This window comes from Canis aureus, chromosome 22 (genome assembly GCF_053574225.1).
Source record: "Canis aureus isolate CA01 chromosome 22, VMU_Caureus_v.1.0, whole genome shotgun sequence".
Classification (NCBI taxonomy): Eukaryota; Metazoa; Chordata; class Mammalia; order Carnivora; family Canidae; genus Canis; species Canis aureus.
In genome coordinates, this window is record NC_135632.1 from 11,275,110 (window position 1) to 11,295,155 (window position 20,046).

The window sequence follows — 20,046 nt, forward strand, 5'->3', positions numbered from 1 at the left end:
AGGAAACACTATAATCTTCTGCTTACAGTTTGAGATTTATCTGGCTCTAGCATAATGGATGTAGTAAGTCCCCTTACTTAGGAAAAAGTGCGGGCTACAATCATGTGTCTGTAAAAAATAGGCATTACTTAATTTTATCTATATTTTAAATTTTTTTAAATTTTTTTTTTTTAATTTTTATTTATTTATGATAGTCACAGAGAGAGAGAGAGAGAGAGAGAGAGAGGCAGAGACACAGGCAGAGGGAGAAGCAGGCTCCATGCACCGGGAGCCCGATGTGGGACTCGATCCCGGGTCTCCAGGATCGCGCCCTGGGCCAAAGGCAGGCGCCAAACCGCTGCGCCACCCAGGGATCCCTTTATCTATATTTTAATATCAGAGTAAATGAGTGATTTATTTTGAAATCCCTAGTCAAAAAGGTTCAGCATTGAATGTTTGGGTATAAAGTGCTGCATTAGCTACTCCACCATGGATTCAAGGAACAAAATTTTCTCTCTCCTTTCAAAAAATAAAATAAAACTTGACTTTGGACATTATTACGACTCCAAAATGTTTTCCTTAGACTGAGATTAATATAAACATATGACCAGAAGACATAACCAAATAGGATGGGGAACATGTTGAACAAGTTGGGTGGAAGTTACAAGCCACATTGGGAAAACAGATTTTTTTTGGTGACTTACATGTACATAACTGATACTATTCAGTCTAGTTCAAGTGAGTACTGTTTGAAGTAGCAGCATTTTTGGATTCTAGGCTCTGCTTAAGCCACTTTTGGCAAGGAAATCTTTAGCAAGTAATATAGTTTCTCTGGGATGACTCAATTCCAGCTCTCCTTACTTGCAAAATATTTTAGCAACCCATTCCTGTAGATGTACCTTGGAACTTTGTCAGCCCATTGTAAATACTGCACTTGTGAAACCTTAAATTCCAGTTTGTATTGCGTAGTTTCAACTTACTTTTTCTCTCCATCTCAGTACAACCACAGTTTTTCATTTGGGGATCTCTTGACCATTTTATATTTCTCCCAATCTATGTACCACTTTTGGATTTTACTTCCATATTCAAGTCAGAACCTAGATTTTCTCAGGTTGGTCATTCCGACCCCATCACCTTAGCAGTCTTTTCCTCTTACATTTACAGTTTACTCACTGACAAAGGTTCTTTCTAGATTGTTCCCCACTCTTGATGTCTCTGTCTGAACCCTCGGTTATGGATTAGTGCCTCCAGACTGTCAGGCTCTCAGTAACACATGGCTAGCTTTTAACTTATCCGAAGTCCTGGATAGTTTAAAAGGCATTTAGCTATAGACCTCTGGGAGAAGTTTTATTTCATATTTACTAATTTTTCTAAACATGACATATGTAGTAAAGTATCATATGTAAATTCATCTAGATGGTGAAATATCTCTTTAGGAATCTAAATTTCAGACAGATGTACAGTACTATGAAAACAGCAGAAAACCAGCAAGTGAGTGCCTTTGTGAACAAGTATAATCAAGGGAAAGGTGCTTTTAAGTGGGGAAGAGATCATATAAGGATGTCGAAACATGATTCTTATGCTATCTGTAGTCATAATAATTAAAGTGATGCTGGGAAATCTAAATATATTCAACAAAAGATTATGTAATTTCATAAAAGGTATATTGAGAGTTATTTAAGGGACAGAGTTTTGTTTATGGTTATATAAACTTATGGAAAGAAAATGTATTTATCAGGAAAATTTCAGAATATTATAAACTTTATTAGTTTTGAAATAATATGGCAGTTTTTAATTAAAAATATAAATCATGAAATCTCACATACTGTGAAAATGGAATTTCTTTTCAATATTGAAGTAGATTTATAAAAAGGATAAGGAAATGTAATTTTTGAAAAACAGTAATATAAGCTATTGGAAAATGTCATATGCCACTACTTGGACATATTTTCATCACAGTAGAATGGTTATAAGAATTAAGAATGTGCTATTTTTCAGTGTTTTATGATCTTTTAATTTAATGAAAATAACAAAAATGAGCAACCGGTGATTGGTTTAAGCATGTTTTCATTTTGTCTTCTCTAGGTAATACTAATATTCCCAGACTTCTTTCTTTTCATTCTTTTATTCCTATGAGGAAATTTTAAATTTGAGAGTAAAAAAATAAGTTTTCTTTCAGTTAACAGGAGTAACATTGGTTCCTTTTAAAAAGTATTGCATGTCAATGAAACATAGCAGTTTGGCTGCATTTCTGAAATGCAGAGGAAAATTCAAACAGGGGAAAAATGATCCTGTTGTCTGTGTCTTTTATAGACAACTGTTACTGGCAAATTTAATGCTTATGCTTGAAGGCCAAGGAGAACAATCCAATTTTAGACTTCCTTTCTCCAGAGTATGACACATAAAATCTAGCCAGAAAATGGTTTAGCAGGTACAATAATGACTAGTTCAAGGAAAGGAAAAGTTCTCAAAATGTCCTAGATATAGAATTTCTTTGAGATGTTTGCAGTCAGTGACATTTCCAACATTCCTTTGATTTTGCTAGTATCACTGGCACTGACACTGAAACCACTGTAGTAGAGATTTTTTTTTTTTCCAGAAACAGTGAATCCTCTCCAAAGGATCCAAGAAAGAACATTTTAGAAGGTCAGGAAGAAAATTCTTGTCTTATTCTGTTCTTTTCCTAGTAATTTTTTCCCTTAGGAGCCTTGGAAAACATTAATCCTTCTCTTGTGTCCATTAATTTTGAGGATGTGTTTATTCAAAAAGAGTCTTTGATTTGCAGTTGGTGGTAAAAACTCACTCTATTATAGTTTATGTATAAAACAGAGGATGTCCAAGAACTTATTTCTTTCATGGTAAACTGTAAAATTCCAACCTACGGATTAGGCCTAATGGCTTTACAACTCTGTGCAACTGGTCAGTGGAATTAATACACACAAGTTTTGGTTTTTAACTACTTGATTCTCTAATCTCTCTCTATTATATTGCAGGATTTATCGGTTATGCTCCAAATATCAACCAGATAGTTCAACAGTGGAATCTCCAGGATAATGATGATGACCAGCTATTTTACACCAAAATTTACATTGATCCACTGAAGAGGGTATGTAACAGCTCGCATATTCAATGTAATCTATTTTTTAAGGTTTAAGATGGCTACTGGAGCTCCACCATGCATCCATATTCTAGGCAGTTATCAGATAGAATAGCAAATAAAGAGCCATCTCAGATGTATCAACTCTCTTTAAATAACATTTCTAGAAAAAAAAATTCTCTTTTCTTGGACTAAAACATATCTATGTGGCTATGAACAATATGCAAAGAAAATGTCCTCTGTTTTAAGCAAAAATTGCCTATTGAAAATCTGAGTTCTATTAATAGGAGGGGAATGGAGGGAACAATAACTGTGTGTTATCAGCCCTTGAAAGAATATTTCTGAGATTGAATTAAATGAAACTTTGGAGAAAAAGTAAAACCAAAGTTCTCTAATTTGAGAATATTTTAAATATATTTACATAATGTAAGTTAATGTTGCATAAATTCACTGTGTGTAACTGATATAGTTCTAAAATTTACTGAATTATATAGTTTGTGGGTGCTGTTATTGGAAACATGTTTTTTTTTTAAGTATATTTTATGGTGAGTTTGCAACTCTAGCTGCTTCTATTTCTTAGATAAATATTTCAGTCATCTAAGTATTTTCATTAGACACTTAATACTTAAGAAACTTTATTCTTAAAATGTTTATTTTTCTTCATCTCCATTTTTTTTGCTCTTATGTGCCTGACACAGCAAGCCTGAGGACTTGCTCTTTCATCTTGGAGGAGAAACCTACTCTTGGCATAAGTACTAGTCTATGCAGCATGATGGTTGTCTTTCTTGGTGTAATTCAACTGTGAAAGTACTTTGAGTCTTATTTAGTTTTTTCTGCTTCAGGATGCTTTCTCTGAAATCTCACTGTTGAGTTCGTAGTATTTTTAGTTGTATAAATCATGTTTAAGATTTTCTCTAAGCATAAAATTTTATCTGGTTAGCATGTGTCCTAGTCTACTTAGTTTGTCATAACAAAATACCGTAGACTGGAGGACTTAAACAATAGAACTGCATTTTTCAGAGTTCTGGAGGCTGCAAGTCCTAGATCAGGGCTCCAGCATAGTTGGTTTCTGGTGAAGACTCTTTCTGGTTTGTAGACCATAGCCACCTTCTTGCCATGTCCTCACATGCTGAAGAGAGAGAGACACACAGAGACACAAAGACACACACACACACACACACACACACACACAGTGTTCAAGCTCTTTGGTGTCTCTTCTTCTATAGGCACTAATTCTGTCATGAGAATACCGCTCTGATGACCTCAATTTAACCCTAATTACCTCCCAAAGGCCCTGTCTCCAAATATCGTCACATATGAGTTAGGACTTCATATGAATTTTGAGGCGATGCAAACATTCAATCTCTAACAATTTTAGGAATATTATTATGACAGAAATGTAGCTGAAAAACTGGTCCATTGAAAATCATAAAGTTTGTAAAGCAGATTAATCCTTATGATTATGTTGATTAATTATATACCTATTGTAGCAGTCAGATAGGAGATTATGCTGCAATAATAACCCCAACCTTAAGAGCTTAACACAACAGAGGTCTGTTTCTCCTGCTGTGTGTCCATTCTAGGTCAGCAGAGGGTTTCTGCTTATGTTGTCACTTGGGGATTCAAGCTGTTGGAGCAGCTGTCTTAGTCTTACCAGTTCATGTGCCAAAGGGCATACTTAGGGTTTCAAACTGGAAGCTCCATGCTCCAGGTTAGAAGTGATTCATTTAACTTCTGCTAAAAATTCACTGGTCAGAATTAGTCATAAGGTAGAGAAGTGGAACTGTTTGGAGAATAGCATGAATCCTTTGCCGTTCCCTTTATTCTTTAATTCAACTATAAAATTACAGCCTTTCTTTCTGAAGAGTATTGCTGGAATAATTTACAAACAGTATCTTTAGGGGTCACCTGGGTGGCTTAGTGGTTGAGCAACTGCCTTTGGCTTTGGTGGTGATCCCAGGGTCCTGGGATCGAGTCCCACATCGGGCTCCCCGCAGGGAGCCTGCTTCTCCCTCTGCCTGTGTCTCTGCCTCTCTCTGTGTGTCTCTCATGAATAAATAAGTAAAAACTTTAAAAAAAAATCATATCCTTAGATTCTGCAAGAGAATAAATTATATTAATATGATAGTATTGTTTATATTTTTGTTGTCATTTTCAATGGTATCTGTATTGTCACTTTTTAGGAAGCTATTAACATCACATTGGATCACAAATGCAAAATTTTCCAGACTTTAAATGGAGCTGTAGGTATGCTTCCTAAATACTGAATTGCTTATGTATACAAATGAACACCTGTGTTTTCAACTGTCTGTCCTTTGCTATATCCATTTTGGGAGTATGATTAAGGTTTACTGTTACAGATACTACAACTTTTAAGAAATAATGGACTTGAGCTTAGCTTGATATAGGTGAAATACATTTACTTAAAATCATGTCCTAAGACTAGTGCAAAAAAAGATAAGCTTCTAGCTTTAGGTAATTTAGAATTTAATGTCTCATCATCTATCTGGAGACTGTAGATATATTTTTAAATTAATTATACCTTATTATTACAAATTTTTCAGTATATGTTTCAGTAATATGTTCAGTATATTAGAGTACTGTACATAGTTGAAGGTAACTGGTAATGGACTGTGGAATGTGTGTGTGTGTGTCTACGTGTCTGTGTTTTTGTGTGCATATGCGTGTATGCCTGTGTGTATTTTCCTAGATAGACAAATATCTTGGCAAAAATATCCTAATACAGTAATTAATATATTAAAAATAAAAATATATTAATTCATTAATGCATTAATGCTTTAAACATTAGAAATACATTGCAGTTCAGTATAACTCTTCAAGGCAGTTCATGCCCTAGAAGCTTTTTAGAAAGAAAGCATTTAGTTGAGAGTGCTTAGGAAATGTGAGGAAAGGAACTGGAAGACAACAACAACAACAAAAAAAAACGGTTTCTGCTCCCACCTGACTTGTATCTTCCTGGGAATTGCAATAGGCCTGATTTTCAAGAACTGGCAATGCTATCAATGATGGCCAATTGTGGAGACTTTGTTTGTGTCTGGCAGTGTTCTATTCACCATACTTATATTTGAAAGGCAGGCAAGGATTCCTGTTCACAGTTGAATACATTCAGACAGTAATTTATGTGTTCCACCTGCATCACACAGAGTCCCTGGAGACAGGATTGCAAAGATGCTTTCCTTGTACTAGACACTCCAGTGGCTTAGCACCTCAGCTTGCTAGTACCGTGTTGGAGTGATTGTGGTGCTCTGCTGATGTAGTGTAGGCAAAAATTTTAAAAGCGCTGTGGCATGTGGAATGGTATTTGTGAGAAATTTTATAACCAAAAGATATATGTATACATGTATATGGGTATATGAATACACATATGTTTTAAATGACTAAAATCTGTTTTTTTTTCTTTTTAACCCAGATGAAGTTGTTTTGAAATTTGAAAATGGCAAGGCTAGAGCTAAGAATGTTTTTTATGAAACATTACCAGTGGCAGTTAATGGAAATGGACCCACGAAGGTGAGTCACAGTGATTACCCCTGTTCCTTTATTTTTAAGAGGTAGACTCTTAAAGAGGCTCTGTTTTGGTGCTAGCAACCTACTGGCTTCATCTTTTACGTTATAGATTATGTGGTTTCCTTTAGGTTCATCAAACTGATGATGTTCCCTGAGCAAAGTGATACCTGCTTATTCTATTTGTAACACACTTCACTTTAATGTTTAATAGTAACAGTGAATGTGAGAAGGAGCCATATTTCCCTTGTAGGATATCCTATCTGAATAGGAAATATGCAGGTCTGTAGGTCACCATTTTTTTCAATTAACAACTCTTTGAAGATTGAGGTATAACTAAAGGGCTGGAAGCTTCTTCTTGTACTTATATAAAGGTTGAGGGTTATAGTTGCCAAAGATTTAATGTGACTCATGCAATTTTGGATGCTTTTCAAATATATATAATTGAGCTTGCTGAAAATGTTATTGACTGCAAAATTCATAGATAAATTTAATATCTATTTCATGAAAACTGTGCTTAAAGCAGTATTCTGAGATAATGAGATGCTTAGTTTACTCATAAGTACCTAGAAAAGAGATGAACAGATATGCACTGTGGGAAGAGAGAGAGGGGAGATGTCATCTGCTGTTTCAGAGGACTGAGTAGTCTGGAATTCCAATAAAAGCTATATGGATGGAAAAAAAAATGCTATATGGAGAAGAAATCCAAGGGAAAGCCCATATTGGCAGCTTTTCCCCATCAGAATGAAAGAAGTAGATTCTTCGTCTCCTCTAATCTTCCCACCCTACTTTTTGTCCCATTTCAGCCCTCCTACAAAGCCATCTTGCTGGATGTACTTCTTTCTCTATTTCGTATCAGGTTTCCCAGCTCTATTCTTTCATACTCTTCAGCATTTTAAAGACTCTCAGGTATTTCCCACCTTAAAACAAAACTGAGCCAGCACATACTAAAACATCCTCCTCAATCCCCTTGCCTTTTCGCCTGCCTGTCTTTTTTCCTCCCTTCACAGCCATACTTTTAAAGTAGAGGCAACTTACAACTACCTCAGTTCTTCCCACCACACCAGGAAATGCTCCAGCTGAGGTCTGGTGTGACATCCTCTTTAGCCCTCATATTACTTTACCCAAAGATAACATTGGACCATGTTGATCCCACTTGGTCCCACTTGAAATACTCTTTCCTTTGTTTGAGCAATTCTCTGCTGGTTTGCCTACCAATTTTCTAGTCTCTTAAATCTCTATCTTTTTCTCTTTATTTTTTAAGCATACATTTTAAAAAAATCTAACACACTGTGTAGATGGGGTGGTTGGCATTGATCCTTTTTAGTTATAGTTTTAGTTAAGTGTTCTGAGACACCTTCCTTTTTTCTTCTACACAAATGCTTGGTTAATTTGCTTCATTTCTACATCAGCTACATCCTTGTTCTAGCTCCTGTACCTTCCTTGACCTCCAGCCTGAATATCCAGTTGGTAGATTTTTGTATCATACAAGACCCAGAGCTCAAGACCTTCAGTTCTGCCTCCTTTTTCATCCCGTTGATTAACTGGATATGGAGTTTTGTTTTGGTTCTAGTTGCTTTCCCATTCCCAAACCAAGAGCTATGTTGTTTTGACTCCTGTGCATAGAAGTTGTTATATACATATCATAACAAATATAATTTTCATAACAAAAAAACTTCCAGGACCCTGGAACTAGGGTATTCTGCTGAAGCAGAAGGGCCAGTCATATCACTCACCTGTATAATGGTGTTTGTGGACTTAGGGGTGAAGATCCAAATTCTCAACTTGCATTTGAGGCTCTTAAAATTCCACTTTTGGTTTAGTGGTCACCAGTCCATTGACTCCACCACTCCTGACACTACAAATATCCACTCATACATTTCTCAGAATCCCTCATTCTCTCCCCTTGTCTCTCCCTCAACTCCTGCCATACTGAATTACTTTGGACTTTGCAAGTTTCATGTTTTCTCCTTCTGCAAATCTTCTGTACCTGCATTTCACTCACTCTGGAATCCTCTGCCCCTAATTCCCACTTGCTGTAACCACCTACTAAATCTTTTGCACCTTTTAGATGTCAGCTTAATCTTTACTCCTCAGGTTTCCTGCATGCTTTTATAATATTTGGAACTTCCTCCATCATAGTACATAATGCCACATGCTGGACGGGGATGGAATTGACTTTTTTTTTTTTTTTTTTTTTTTTTTTTTTTTGGTCTCTCTTACTGGGCCTTAGCCTACAAGTTATAGAAATCATAATATAAAAATTGTACTTGTTATAACATAAACATTTGAGAAAAGATTATATAAACATTTACTTAATGCTAATATCTTACTTAAAAATATGTTAAAATTAGAAGCACATGAATGTATCACATTTTCCTGTGTTCAGGCTCATGGGGGAAAGAAAACAGATTATTCTCTAGATACAAACATTTTTTTTAACCATCACGAAAGGCAAAATGATATTTTGTATGAATTTTTGTAAATTAATTTTACTTATTATTTTATTTAGCAAAGGGTGTTATAATGTCCGTGGCTTTGAACCATAACATTGACCTAATTGATAATATTTAAGCCATTTTTTCATTTAAAATATATACATAATCTATAAATGATAAATTGTTTTTAATGTGTTTATAGACCAAAGTTATTAAAGTTAGTTGCTTTCTCTGAATCTTATGCTATTAGTAAAAAAAATGATTTTTACTAATAATTAGAACATAATTTTTCAAATCACTTATAATCCCACTAACCTTTGATATTATTTTGTTCATGATTGCTTTCAGTTTTTATGTCCTTGCGGTCTGTATCTATGAACATTTATACTTTGCATTTATTTTCATAATGATGTGTAAACAATTTTGTGTTTTTAAAGTAACATTTTATTTAAAATATGTTTCTGTAATCTACATAACTATTTTCATACTTGGTTAGGTACATACAATCTGATATAAATAAATTTTTAGAGAGAAATTGTGATTTCTGGCTGAAGCTTTACTTTTTATTCTTGAAACTCATTTATTGTTAGTAACACAGCATAAGATGCTTACTTTAATATCTACCTTTTCTTTTAACTATCTAAAAATATCATGTTAAGGTAATCATGAAATTGGTAGTTTTTTTATAGAAGCTAAAATTGAACAGAAGATCAAATTACCTAATTTGAACAAGAAAAGCATTCCTGAAACTAATTTGATTTGTAATAAAAATAGGGATGTTAGTTTTGTACATACAAACACAAATTACTGAATAATTGGATGATTTGAGAGAAAGGAAGAAAGAAAGAAAGTAGGAAAGAAAGAAAGATTGGTTGGAAAAGTTTCTCTGCCAATGAAATGACATCATCCCTGGAAACATTTTAATATTGTGAAAGAAGGATGAGGAAAGTACTACCACCTAGTAGCTGGGGACTGCCTGGAACAGCCTAACTACATAAACAGTTTTCTGCACTTTCCAAAGCTGCCAGCATAAATGTCTGCAGATTTTAATGAAGAAAACAGATGTAAATGGAAGGTGGGGGTGATGGATAACTTCTGCCTGTGTAGTGAGAGATCCAAAAGAGAAAGGTTTCCAGTCAAAAGTAATGTTTTAAAAATATCTTAATTATCTATGAAAATGAAACTGAGGTAAAAAGTAGAAGGTGAGAAGGTTACAAAATGAAGTTTTAATTCTGAAAACTAAAACTAATACCTTTTATGCTCTAACCTTTTAAAATATATTGATCATTTTCATTTCCACAAGGGTCCTAATAGACTGATCAATAATTCATGAAATAAATATTTAATTTTTATGAGATTTCTGAGATGAGGAAAGTGCCAGTCTTTACACATTGATGAGAATTTTAGATATGGTCAACTATTTGGGGGGATTTTTTTTCTTCAAGAAAATACTCTTTCCCAGGATATTTTAAACAATTCTTTTTCCACTAGCTTTTAAAAAAGTGTTTTAAGGGGATCCCTGGGTGGCTCAGTGGTTTGGCGCCTGCCTTTGGCCCAGGGCGCAATCCTGGAGTCCCGGGATCGAGTCCCGCGTCAGGCTCCCGGCGTGGAGCCTGCTTCTCCCTCTGCCTGTGTCTCTGCCTCTCTCTCTCTCTGTCTCTCTCTCTATATATATCTATCATGAATAAATAAATAAAATCTTTAAAAAAATAAAAATAAAAATAAATAAGTGTTTTAAAATTTCTTTTAGAAATAATGCTTAGTACAGATTCCATTTTCACAAGAATCTGTTTTCTTCCTTCAAAACCATATTACTATATAGAATATGAATGATTAATGTTTGCATTTATACTTTGACAATAGTAAAAGTTTTTATTTTTACTGTGGAGGCACATTAAAATGACCATATTGACCCTTGAAATGTCATTAATGAATTTCATAAGTACTTATTTCCTGCCTTATAATTTGTTTCCTGAATTATGTAATTGAAAGGAGATGTGAATGAGTTACTTTTCCATGTGCTAGGATCGTACTCTACAGATTAAAGGTAACTATTATCTACAATATCTGCATAACATAGCATAACCTAAAGATTTTTCCTATTGTGATTAATACTCTACTGTTTCAACAACATTTGTTTCAGTTTTAGCACAATAGAAATATTTGGATGGCATCCCAAATATTTGAGAGGAATCTGGTAAAATGGTACTAGACTAATTACCTCATCTATTCTGTTCTGTAAGATCTGTTAGCATCTTAGGAAGCTAGAAAAATCCAGTTGGCACTTCTGTACGTTTTTGACTATTGTATTTCATGTTTTGATACTTTTTTCTTTTGAGTTCATCTCACTTTTCTAATGAAAAATTAATGATTATATAAACAGTGAGGGTTTTAGGTGCTTCCTTTTTACCATAATATAAAATCACAGCTAAAGCTTGTTTGCTACAGCTTCACTGTCTTAAGGTGAAATAATTTTTGAAAAGAAAAACATAAAAATTTAAAAACTACAAATGTTCATACCACTACAGGTATTAAAATTGCAGTACAAAGTGTACTGATTTTTTAAAAAGTAAATCAACAGAATTTTCTCTAAAATATTTACACTCCAGGAATACTCAGGATTTGTTTGAGGGCTCAGAACATATTTTAGTGTTTATGTCTCTACTCTGTCTACCTCTACCTTCCCACACTTTCTTCCCCACCCAAAACATACACAAGGGACTCGGATTTTACAGATGAAATGAGTGCCAATAGGTTCCTGAGGAGGGGGGAGATACCTTACAAAGGAAATGCTCTGAGTGATCTGAAAGAGATACTTGGGGAAAGCAGTATTGTTCTTCAGTTTATTGTCAACAGGATTTATGGGATGGCAGTAAATACGACCTTGTTCTAGATCTCTTTTAATCTGTAGGCTTTCTTTTCCTGAAGTCAGTGTCTCGAACCACTGCCCAGAAGCCTAGTTTATAGTAGGTAGCATAGTTTCCTGGAAGAGCTTAGTGCTTTTTGGTGATAAAGTATATATAATACCTGCTTTGTGTGGTGATGGTTGACAAGAGGTTACGCTGGTGCTGCCCCATTTACTGGGTGTCTGCACTACAACTTTGAACATATTTATCTTATTACTAAATTACTATTCACAAGACTGCTCTTATTAGTGTTGTTTTTACTAAGTCTCATTAGCTCAATTAAAAGTCTGTGTGTCATTGTCCTATTTCTTTAATTGTCTCCTCTGGTATTTCTTACATAATGGAATAAAATGACCTTTGTGATTTATAATGCGTTTTTTGGCATTTCTAGAAGAAGTTTGCCCTGATTTTATGATTCATTGTCCGGAGAGAACTTAGTTCAGTGTTTATTTCTAGGTGCTAAATATTGGAATTATTAAAGAATTTACCTAATGCAGAAAACCTGCTTTGAAACTAGATGTTTTTAGGATGAAAGCACATTAATGGGAGAGGTTTACTTTTCTTAATACAGTTTTCCTTCATTTACTAGATTCTCCTGAATTATTTTGGAAACTATGTACCTAATGCATGGACACAGGATAATGGCTGCACTCTTTGTGATTTGGATACAATTGACTTATCTACAGTAGATGTGAGTGAAATTGACTATGTGTGAAAAAGCACAGTGTCATGAAATGCAGTGATTTTTCAGAAAAAGCACATTATTTTATAGTTTTGGTAATATGGTAGGTAATGGATTTATAAAGCTAAAACATGACTCCGAAAATTGCTAGATTTGTGTATTTCTCAACTGTTTTTGAAAGCAAAACTGGCTAGTAATTGATCTCAATAAAAGGGACTTAGTTGTTAATATTTAATAGCTTGTCATGATGGATGCTTTAGTCTGCTAACTTAGTCAAAGCATTGAGAAAAAAACGCTTTAGCGTTTGTATTGACTAGTATTATCTGTGCTTAATTTTCAAATTTGATGACAAAAAATAATATACGATTATATAGCTAAAGACTCTTCTAAGTATTTTACATAAAATAACTCAATTAAACTTCACAAAACCTCTTAGGTAGATAGTACTATTGATTCAGTTTTACAAATGAAAAACTGAGGTACACACAAATTAACTAACTTGCTTAAGTTGTGTACTAGGAGCACATAGATTTTTTAGGTGTTGGAGATGGGATTTGAATTTAAGCATTCTGGCTCTAGACCCTGTATTTCTGAGCACTGCAATTTTGCTTGGATATCATATACATATTATTTTCCAGGTATGGTGCTTCTTATATGTATGTTTCATAGAGAATTATAACTGTACTTTATCTTTTATACTCTGAGGGTAAAGGAGCAATTAGAGATAATACGTATCTGTAGAACATTTTGATGCATCCTTCTTCTGTCATCAAACAGAGCAATTCTAATGGATATCTTATAGTAACATTTTTCTTCTAAAAAATTGCTCTCATAAATTGGAAGACTGTTATTATGTGTGTGAACAATTAATTCTAATAATGATTTTGTCATTAGGCGATTCTTTTCTTCATTCATCATAGGTTTATTGAGTATCTACAGCATGCCAGATAGGTAGAACCAATATAAGCAAAAATAAAATTCCAAGTATATAGTCTTGGTAACTCCTGGATCCATGCAAATATAAAATGCTTTCACTGTAAAGAACCAAAGCTCCTGAATTAAATAGTTTCCATGCTTACCACTGTCTGAAAGGAGGACAAATAGTAACTTGTTCACATTTAGGAAATTCTGAATAAAGCTCTACTTTCCTTGAAAATAAGATTTTTTTGGCTGGTCTCTCAAATAACTAACTGAATATTTCCTATCTGGAAAGACTGCTAGAATATTTTTGAATGAAGCAGCACCATGATGTTTAAAAATTAATCCTGATCTTTTTTGCAGAAAGTAGTATTGTCCTTTGGAGGGAGGGTTAATGCTTTTATCTGTTCAGTCTTCTTTTACATAAACTTTCTGGTACAAAGATAGAAAAGTATTTACTTTAAAATTTTTTAGTTGTTATGCAATAGGGACATAAAAATTAAAATGATGTGGGTAGTTAAGATCTCAGGCCTACCATATTCTTAGATGTGGGCCATAGGCAAGTTTCTTTCTCTATAAAGAAAGGGAGCATTAAATGAAACTTTATACATATATGTAAGTATTATTTTATATGTATAAAGTATATAAACATATGCAGTGCTAAGCCTTCAATCAGTGTTAACTGTTGCATTATTTTTAGTATATAAAACGAACTTAGATGGCTAATGAAAATGTAGCACGTTGAAACCCAGCTCTTTACTTACTAATTATGTGTTCTGAGTTGCTTAATTTCTCTAACTCTCATTTTCCTCATGTGTAGATCTGTAATAATAAGTAACTTTTAAGGTTATTATGAAATGCAAATGGAATGTATTATCTCATTTAATAAGGGAGAGTTTTGATCGACTTTTTACTTATTTCTCCTATTAAATCGAGAACTCCTAGAGGGTTGATATTTTGTCTTCAGTTACTATTTTTTTATTCAGTAATAAATATTTGGGTGAGTAAATGAATTCATAAAGAAATACAATGGTGTATATGGTGTAGTTCAATGCAAACAAATATTAAGTTATGATCCAGATAACAAATATATATTAGGCATGATGTGTGAAAAGGTGGGAGAGGAGGTACCTAATTGAGCACTTAACTTATATGATACTTCTAAAGATCCTTAATCTTTCAATTCAGGCTTTAAGACATGTTTAACAAAGGCATTATAAAGAAATCTTTCATATACTTTTGGCAATAACACTATTACATGATATTTACTTATGTTTCTATCTTCTCCAACCATTTATAAATTTTTCAAGCCAGGAACTCCTTGTCCTAAATGTTGCTTATCCACAAGGACTGACAAGTAAAGTGAACTTTCAAAAGTTCTCATGCAATGAATGAATGATAAACTATCTCTAAAACATACCCAAAAAGGATTTTTAAAAATCTATAAAAATAGATTGAACAAGATAAACTATATTAGTGAAAGAAAATAATTTTCTTATATGTAATAATGAAACAAAATAAGTACTATCCATAAGATGAGAGTAAAGGAAGTATTCAAGAATAGGAATAAAGGCTCAAGACCTCCATGGTTGCTTTATCAGAGCTACAAATTAAATGCTGAATTTAGAAGCCTTGGAAACAAAAAGGGAAACATAATTAACATTCTGACTTTGTAGATGAAAATGTCAAATAGATTTAGATCTAGAGGAAATTTCTTTAGAGACTATCATAAGGGAAGTATTTAATGGTAGAGTAGGCAATTTCCTGTATTATATTCATGTAATAAGTAGATAGTGAGATTTTCCTCTTCAAACCTAAGTCATAATGCCAGGATGTGATTGGGTAAATCACTTTGATGGAGGCTGTAGGAATGTATTTTAAGTGTCAGAGAATTGCCATGGGGCAATTGAAATTTAGCAGATTATGTTGAATGGATTTTCCTAATACGTTTATGTTGTATTGATTAAGACTTAAATAGAATTTATTTCTTTATTTTAAATATTTTATTTATTTATTTGAGAGAGAGAAAGTGCAGAGCGAGAGAGAGAGAGGGAGCCCCAAGCATGAGGTGGAGGTTGGGCAGAGGGAGAGGGAGAAGCAGGCTCCCCAATGAGCAGGGAGCCGGAGGTGGGGCTCTATCCCAGGATCCTGGGATCATGACCTGAGTTGAAAGCAGACAGTTAACCGACTGAGCCAGCCAGGTGCAGCAAGACTGAAATAGAATTTAGAGTAAATCCACACTAATAATAATTTGCTTTTATGTTTGCCATAAAACAAAGGTCCATCCAAATGTAACAATAGGAGTTTTTATTGAACAACCAACCCCTTTCCTACCTCGGTTTCTGGACATATTGTTGACACTGGATTACCCAAAAGAAGCACTTAAACTCTTTATTCATAACAAAGTAAGTATTTGAGAAATGAATATTTTATGTAAAAATTATTTTGATCTTCTTTGGAGCTATTTGTTATTACTTATCTATGTCTAAAATAATCCATTGGGCTAAATACAGTGGGGAATTTTTGGAGTCATTAACTGCTATGTTTGTTTAGGACCTAAGGATTAATAGTCTGGAAACTAGTATCACAATATTGGAATGAGCCACATGAAACTCAATTTCGTAGATCAAAAATGGAGGAATAACAGCTATTTTCATATCTCAACATATAAGTGAAGAAATGTCAAAAGTCCTCATATTCCTTTGTTTTGGGGTTAATTCTCGGACTTTCTTTTATGAAACTAGTCATTAAATTGTTTGCAGCTTCAGCTAATATTGTAACATTAGAACTTAAAATAGCTTCCAGATATAGTCTTGTTTTGATTAATCACACAATGGCATGCTCTTCCCCAAAGGATTTTGATACTGTCATTTCCTCCAAAAAAATTCAGAACCTCCCTAAAAACTCCCACATATGATCTAGACTTAAGGACATTTTCCCCAATATTTTCCCATTTACTTGTCTCTTTCCTGTTAAAATAATTAACACTTAACATCTTGTAGGAAAACACAAGAGCTATGAAGTATGCATTTTTTTCTTTTGTCCTAATGCTTTTTGTTTAACATTTGTACATGTCAGGTTATCATTTGCCTTTTCTCAAAAGTACTTTAAGTTTGCAGAAAACCAACTAAAAATAAGTTGAAAAGGGTGAATCATTGAGAATTTGCTATGTAAAGTGCATTGTAATGTATTTATTTACATTTAAGTGTTTTGTTTTTATATATTGTGTCTTTTATTTATGTTTTCCTCTTTTCATATGACCTTGATGAGAGGGATTTTGTCTTTTCTTTTTTTATATAAAATTAACTCTATGTAGCTTTTATGCTGTAACTAGTTTTAACCAGCTAACAAGCTTTCAGAAATACTTAGTGAGACTTAATACAAAAAAAGCTCTGAAATGTTCTAATGTTGGAGATACATAATCTTACCTAAATTTAGAACAGTTGAATCACACTACTATGATTTATATGTTCATGATTTTATGATTCTTTCCTTGTCAATAGGATTTTGTTAAAGTTTATCTTCTTTTTTAAAAATAGAATTTTATGTATGACCATTATTTTTTCTCTCTGGGTTCATAGAGTATTATAATATTTTCTAAAATGTGACTATATTTATAACTTAGATTAATAGCTATTAGATTTAATAGACATTTTAATGGATATTTTAAAGCACACATCTAAGATTCTCAGGCTACAAGCCATTTTTCTTTCAGTTCAGAAACACTTTGTAGCACCCAGGATTTAAATTTTTCTTCAAGTACCTGTACAGTAGTAGATGTTAGAAGAATTTTGAAGTATCTTCTGTTTAAAAAATATTGATATGTATCTATTTTAGATTCTCCATGTGATATTTAGGTGAAATTTAACTATAATATATCTGATATAGGTTCTCATTTCATTTGTAATTTAAGTAGTATATGAATTATGGAATTCACAACTTTGAATTTGATGCCATCTCTATGTATGAATACTTCAGTCATCCTATTGTCATTTTTGCACTAATTTTTGGTTTTTAAAATATGTTACAGGAAGTTTATCATGAAAAGGACATCAAAGTATTTTTTGATAAAGCTAAACATGAAATCAATACTATAAAAATAGTAGGACCAGAAGAAAATCTAAGTCAAGCCGAAGCCAGAAACATGGGAATGTATGTTTTAATCAATTTACATTAACAATTTCTACTAAAGAAATTTAAAGAAAAACAACTTTTCTTCAAAATTAGTATCCTAAACTTGAGTGTCTCAACTGTGTGTGTATGTATGCACATGAACTATATATTATATGTCAGACTATATATTTGTATTTACATGTAAAAGACAATGTAATTTATATATATATATAGAGAGAGATAGCAATATGTTTGTGTATGTGCACATATACACACACACACACATATATATATAATGGCTAAGAGTCAACATATTATATGTATATACATATATAATGTTAAGAGTCAACATATTTAATCAAACTATTAATTAAACTGCAGATCCAGATTTAAAAAAATACTCAGGGATGCCTGATTGGCTGAGTCAGAAGAGCATATGACTCTTGATCTCTGGGTTGTGAGTTTGAGCCTCATGTTGGGCATAGAGATTACTTGAAATAAGAAAAAAAATTACTCAGACAAATGAATAGTATGACTGATGTAGCAGTGATTTAAATGTTTACTCTCTGAAGATTATGTGTGGTGAAAATGTGTGTTTCATATTGTGGAGTGTAAAGGGTATTCCTACTTTCTAGTCACCTACTGATCTAGAAAATACTCAGAAGAAATTTTTAGGTCTTTCAGCAGATTACTAGTAAAATTCTGGTAATAATAAAAACAATCACTTTTCAGTGAATGTTAATTGAATATGCCAGCAGTGGGTTAAGAGCTGCTGAGAAAAAGGTGAAAAAGTCATGTGACCTTCTCTTCCGGAGATGTTTTCTAGTGTTGCAGAAGCTCAGGGCTCAGAGTAATGGGTCATGCCTGGTGTGTGAATAAAGGGATAGGCAGGAAAATAGGCCTCGGAAAGACAAAACTAATGATTCCATAATTTATTCATTGGAGAAAATGCCTTGGATCCACATTTGGAACTTATTTTCTCTAATTTGTTTTTTACATGCTCTGTTGTGTCTGGCTTTTTTGGCTCAGTACGTTTTCTTACTCATATCGTTGCAGTTATCAGCAGTTCATTCCTTTCATCACTGACTGATACTTTATCATCTGAATATACCGCAAGTGGATTTTACACCTTCATGTTGATAGACATTAGATCATGTCCAGAGTGGAGCCATTTGAATAAGATTGCTAATGAAGATTCCTTATTATAAGAGTGTGTGTGTGTGTGTGTGTGTGTGTGTGTGTGTGTACGTATTTTGCTTTAGTGTATTTTAGGAAAATCCCAACGAGCAGACTAACCAGGACCTAGGGTTAGAGTAGATGTGTTTAACTTTATAAGAAACTGCTAAATAGTCCTCCAAAACAGTTGTACCATTGTACACTCCTGACAGCAAGGTAGTAGACCTCAGCTGCTCCACATTTGTCAACAGTTGATATTGCTCATCTTTTTTTTTTTTTTGCTCATCTTTTTTATTTTAGCTACTTTATTAGGTATTAGAAATATCTTAATATGATTGTAATTTAATTCCTTACAGCTAATTCGCTATTTTTGTATTAATAGGCCATTTGTATATATTCATTTGTGGAGTATCTATTTAAATCTTTTGTGTATTTTTGTTTACATTGGGTTGTCTTTTTTGTTGTTTATTTGTAGGAGTTCATTATGTAATCTGTATACAAGGGATGGTGTGTGTGTGTGTGTGTGTGTGTGTGTGATTTTTTGTGAATATTTGATCCATTCTGTGGCTTGATATTTTTTACTTTTTAATCCTTTCGATGAGAAGAAATTTGAATTTCAATGAATTCCATTTCTTTCTTTTTTTTTCTTTTATGCCCTTTGCTTTTTGGGTTTATTTTCTTTCTTTCTTTCTTTTTTTTTTTTTTTTAAGATTTTATTTACTTATTCATGAGAGACAAAGAGAGAAGGAGAGGCAGAGACACAGGCAGAGGGAGAAGCAGGCTCCATTCAGGGAGCCCAACGTGGGACTCGATCCGGGGTCTCCAGGATCACACCCTGGGCTGAAGGCAGTGCTAAACCACTGAGCCACCTGGGCTGCCCTGTTTTCTATTTAAGAAATCTTTCTTGGGAAGCCCGGGTGGCTCAGCGGTTGAGTGCCTGCCTTTGGCCGGGGGCATGATCTGGAGTCCTGGGATCGAGTCCCACATTGGGTTCCCTACATGGAGCCTGCTTTTCCTTCTGCCTATGTCTCAGCCATTTTCTCTCTCTGTGTCTCTCAGAAATAAATAAACAAAATCTTAAAAAAAAAAAAGAAATCTTTCTTATTCCAATTCATGAAAACATTCTTTGGATTTTTTATTTTATAAGCTTTGTTGTTCTAGCATTTATGTTTAAGATGTTTCAATCTACAACTCATCTTGAATACATTTCTGTGT

At 33.5% G+C, this 20,046-nt stretch overlaps 1 protein-coding gene across 2 annotated transcripts in view; it reads left to right on the top strand.

Annotated features, from left to right (window-relative positions):
• The window catches only part of PLOD2 (procollagen-lysine,2-oxoglutarate 5-dioxygenase 2), a 94,234-nt gene that overhangs the window by 56,962 nt on the left and 17,226 nt on the right, over positions 1–20,046 (top strand). For both annotated transcript variants that reach the window (XM_077864793.1, XM_077864794.1), the window contains exons 5-10: positions 2,973–3,085; positions 5,260–5,323; positions 6,507–6,604; positions 12,532–12,633; positions 15,822–15,947; positions 17,573–17,694. In XM_077864793.1, coding sequence (XP_077720919.1) covers positions 2,973–3,085; positions 5,260–5,323; positions 6,507–6,604; positions 12,532–12,633; positions 15,822–15,947; positions 17,573–17,694 — 625 coding nt within the window. The remainder of the gene's footprint in view (positions 1–2,972; positions 3,086–5,259; positions 5,324–6,506; positions 6,605–12,531; positions 12,634–15,821; positions 15,948–17,572; positions 17,695–20,046) is intronic.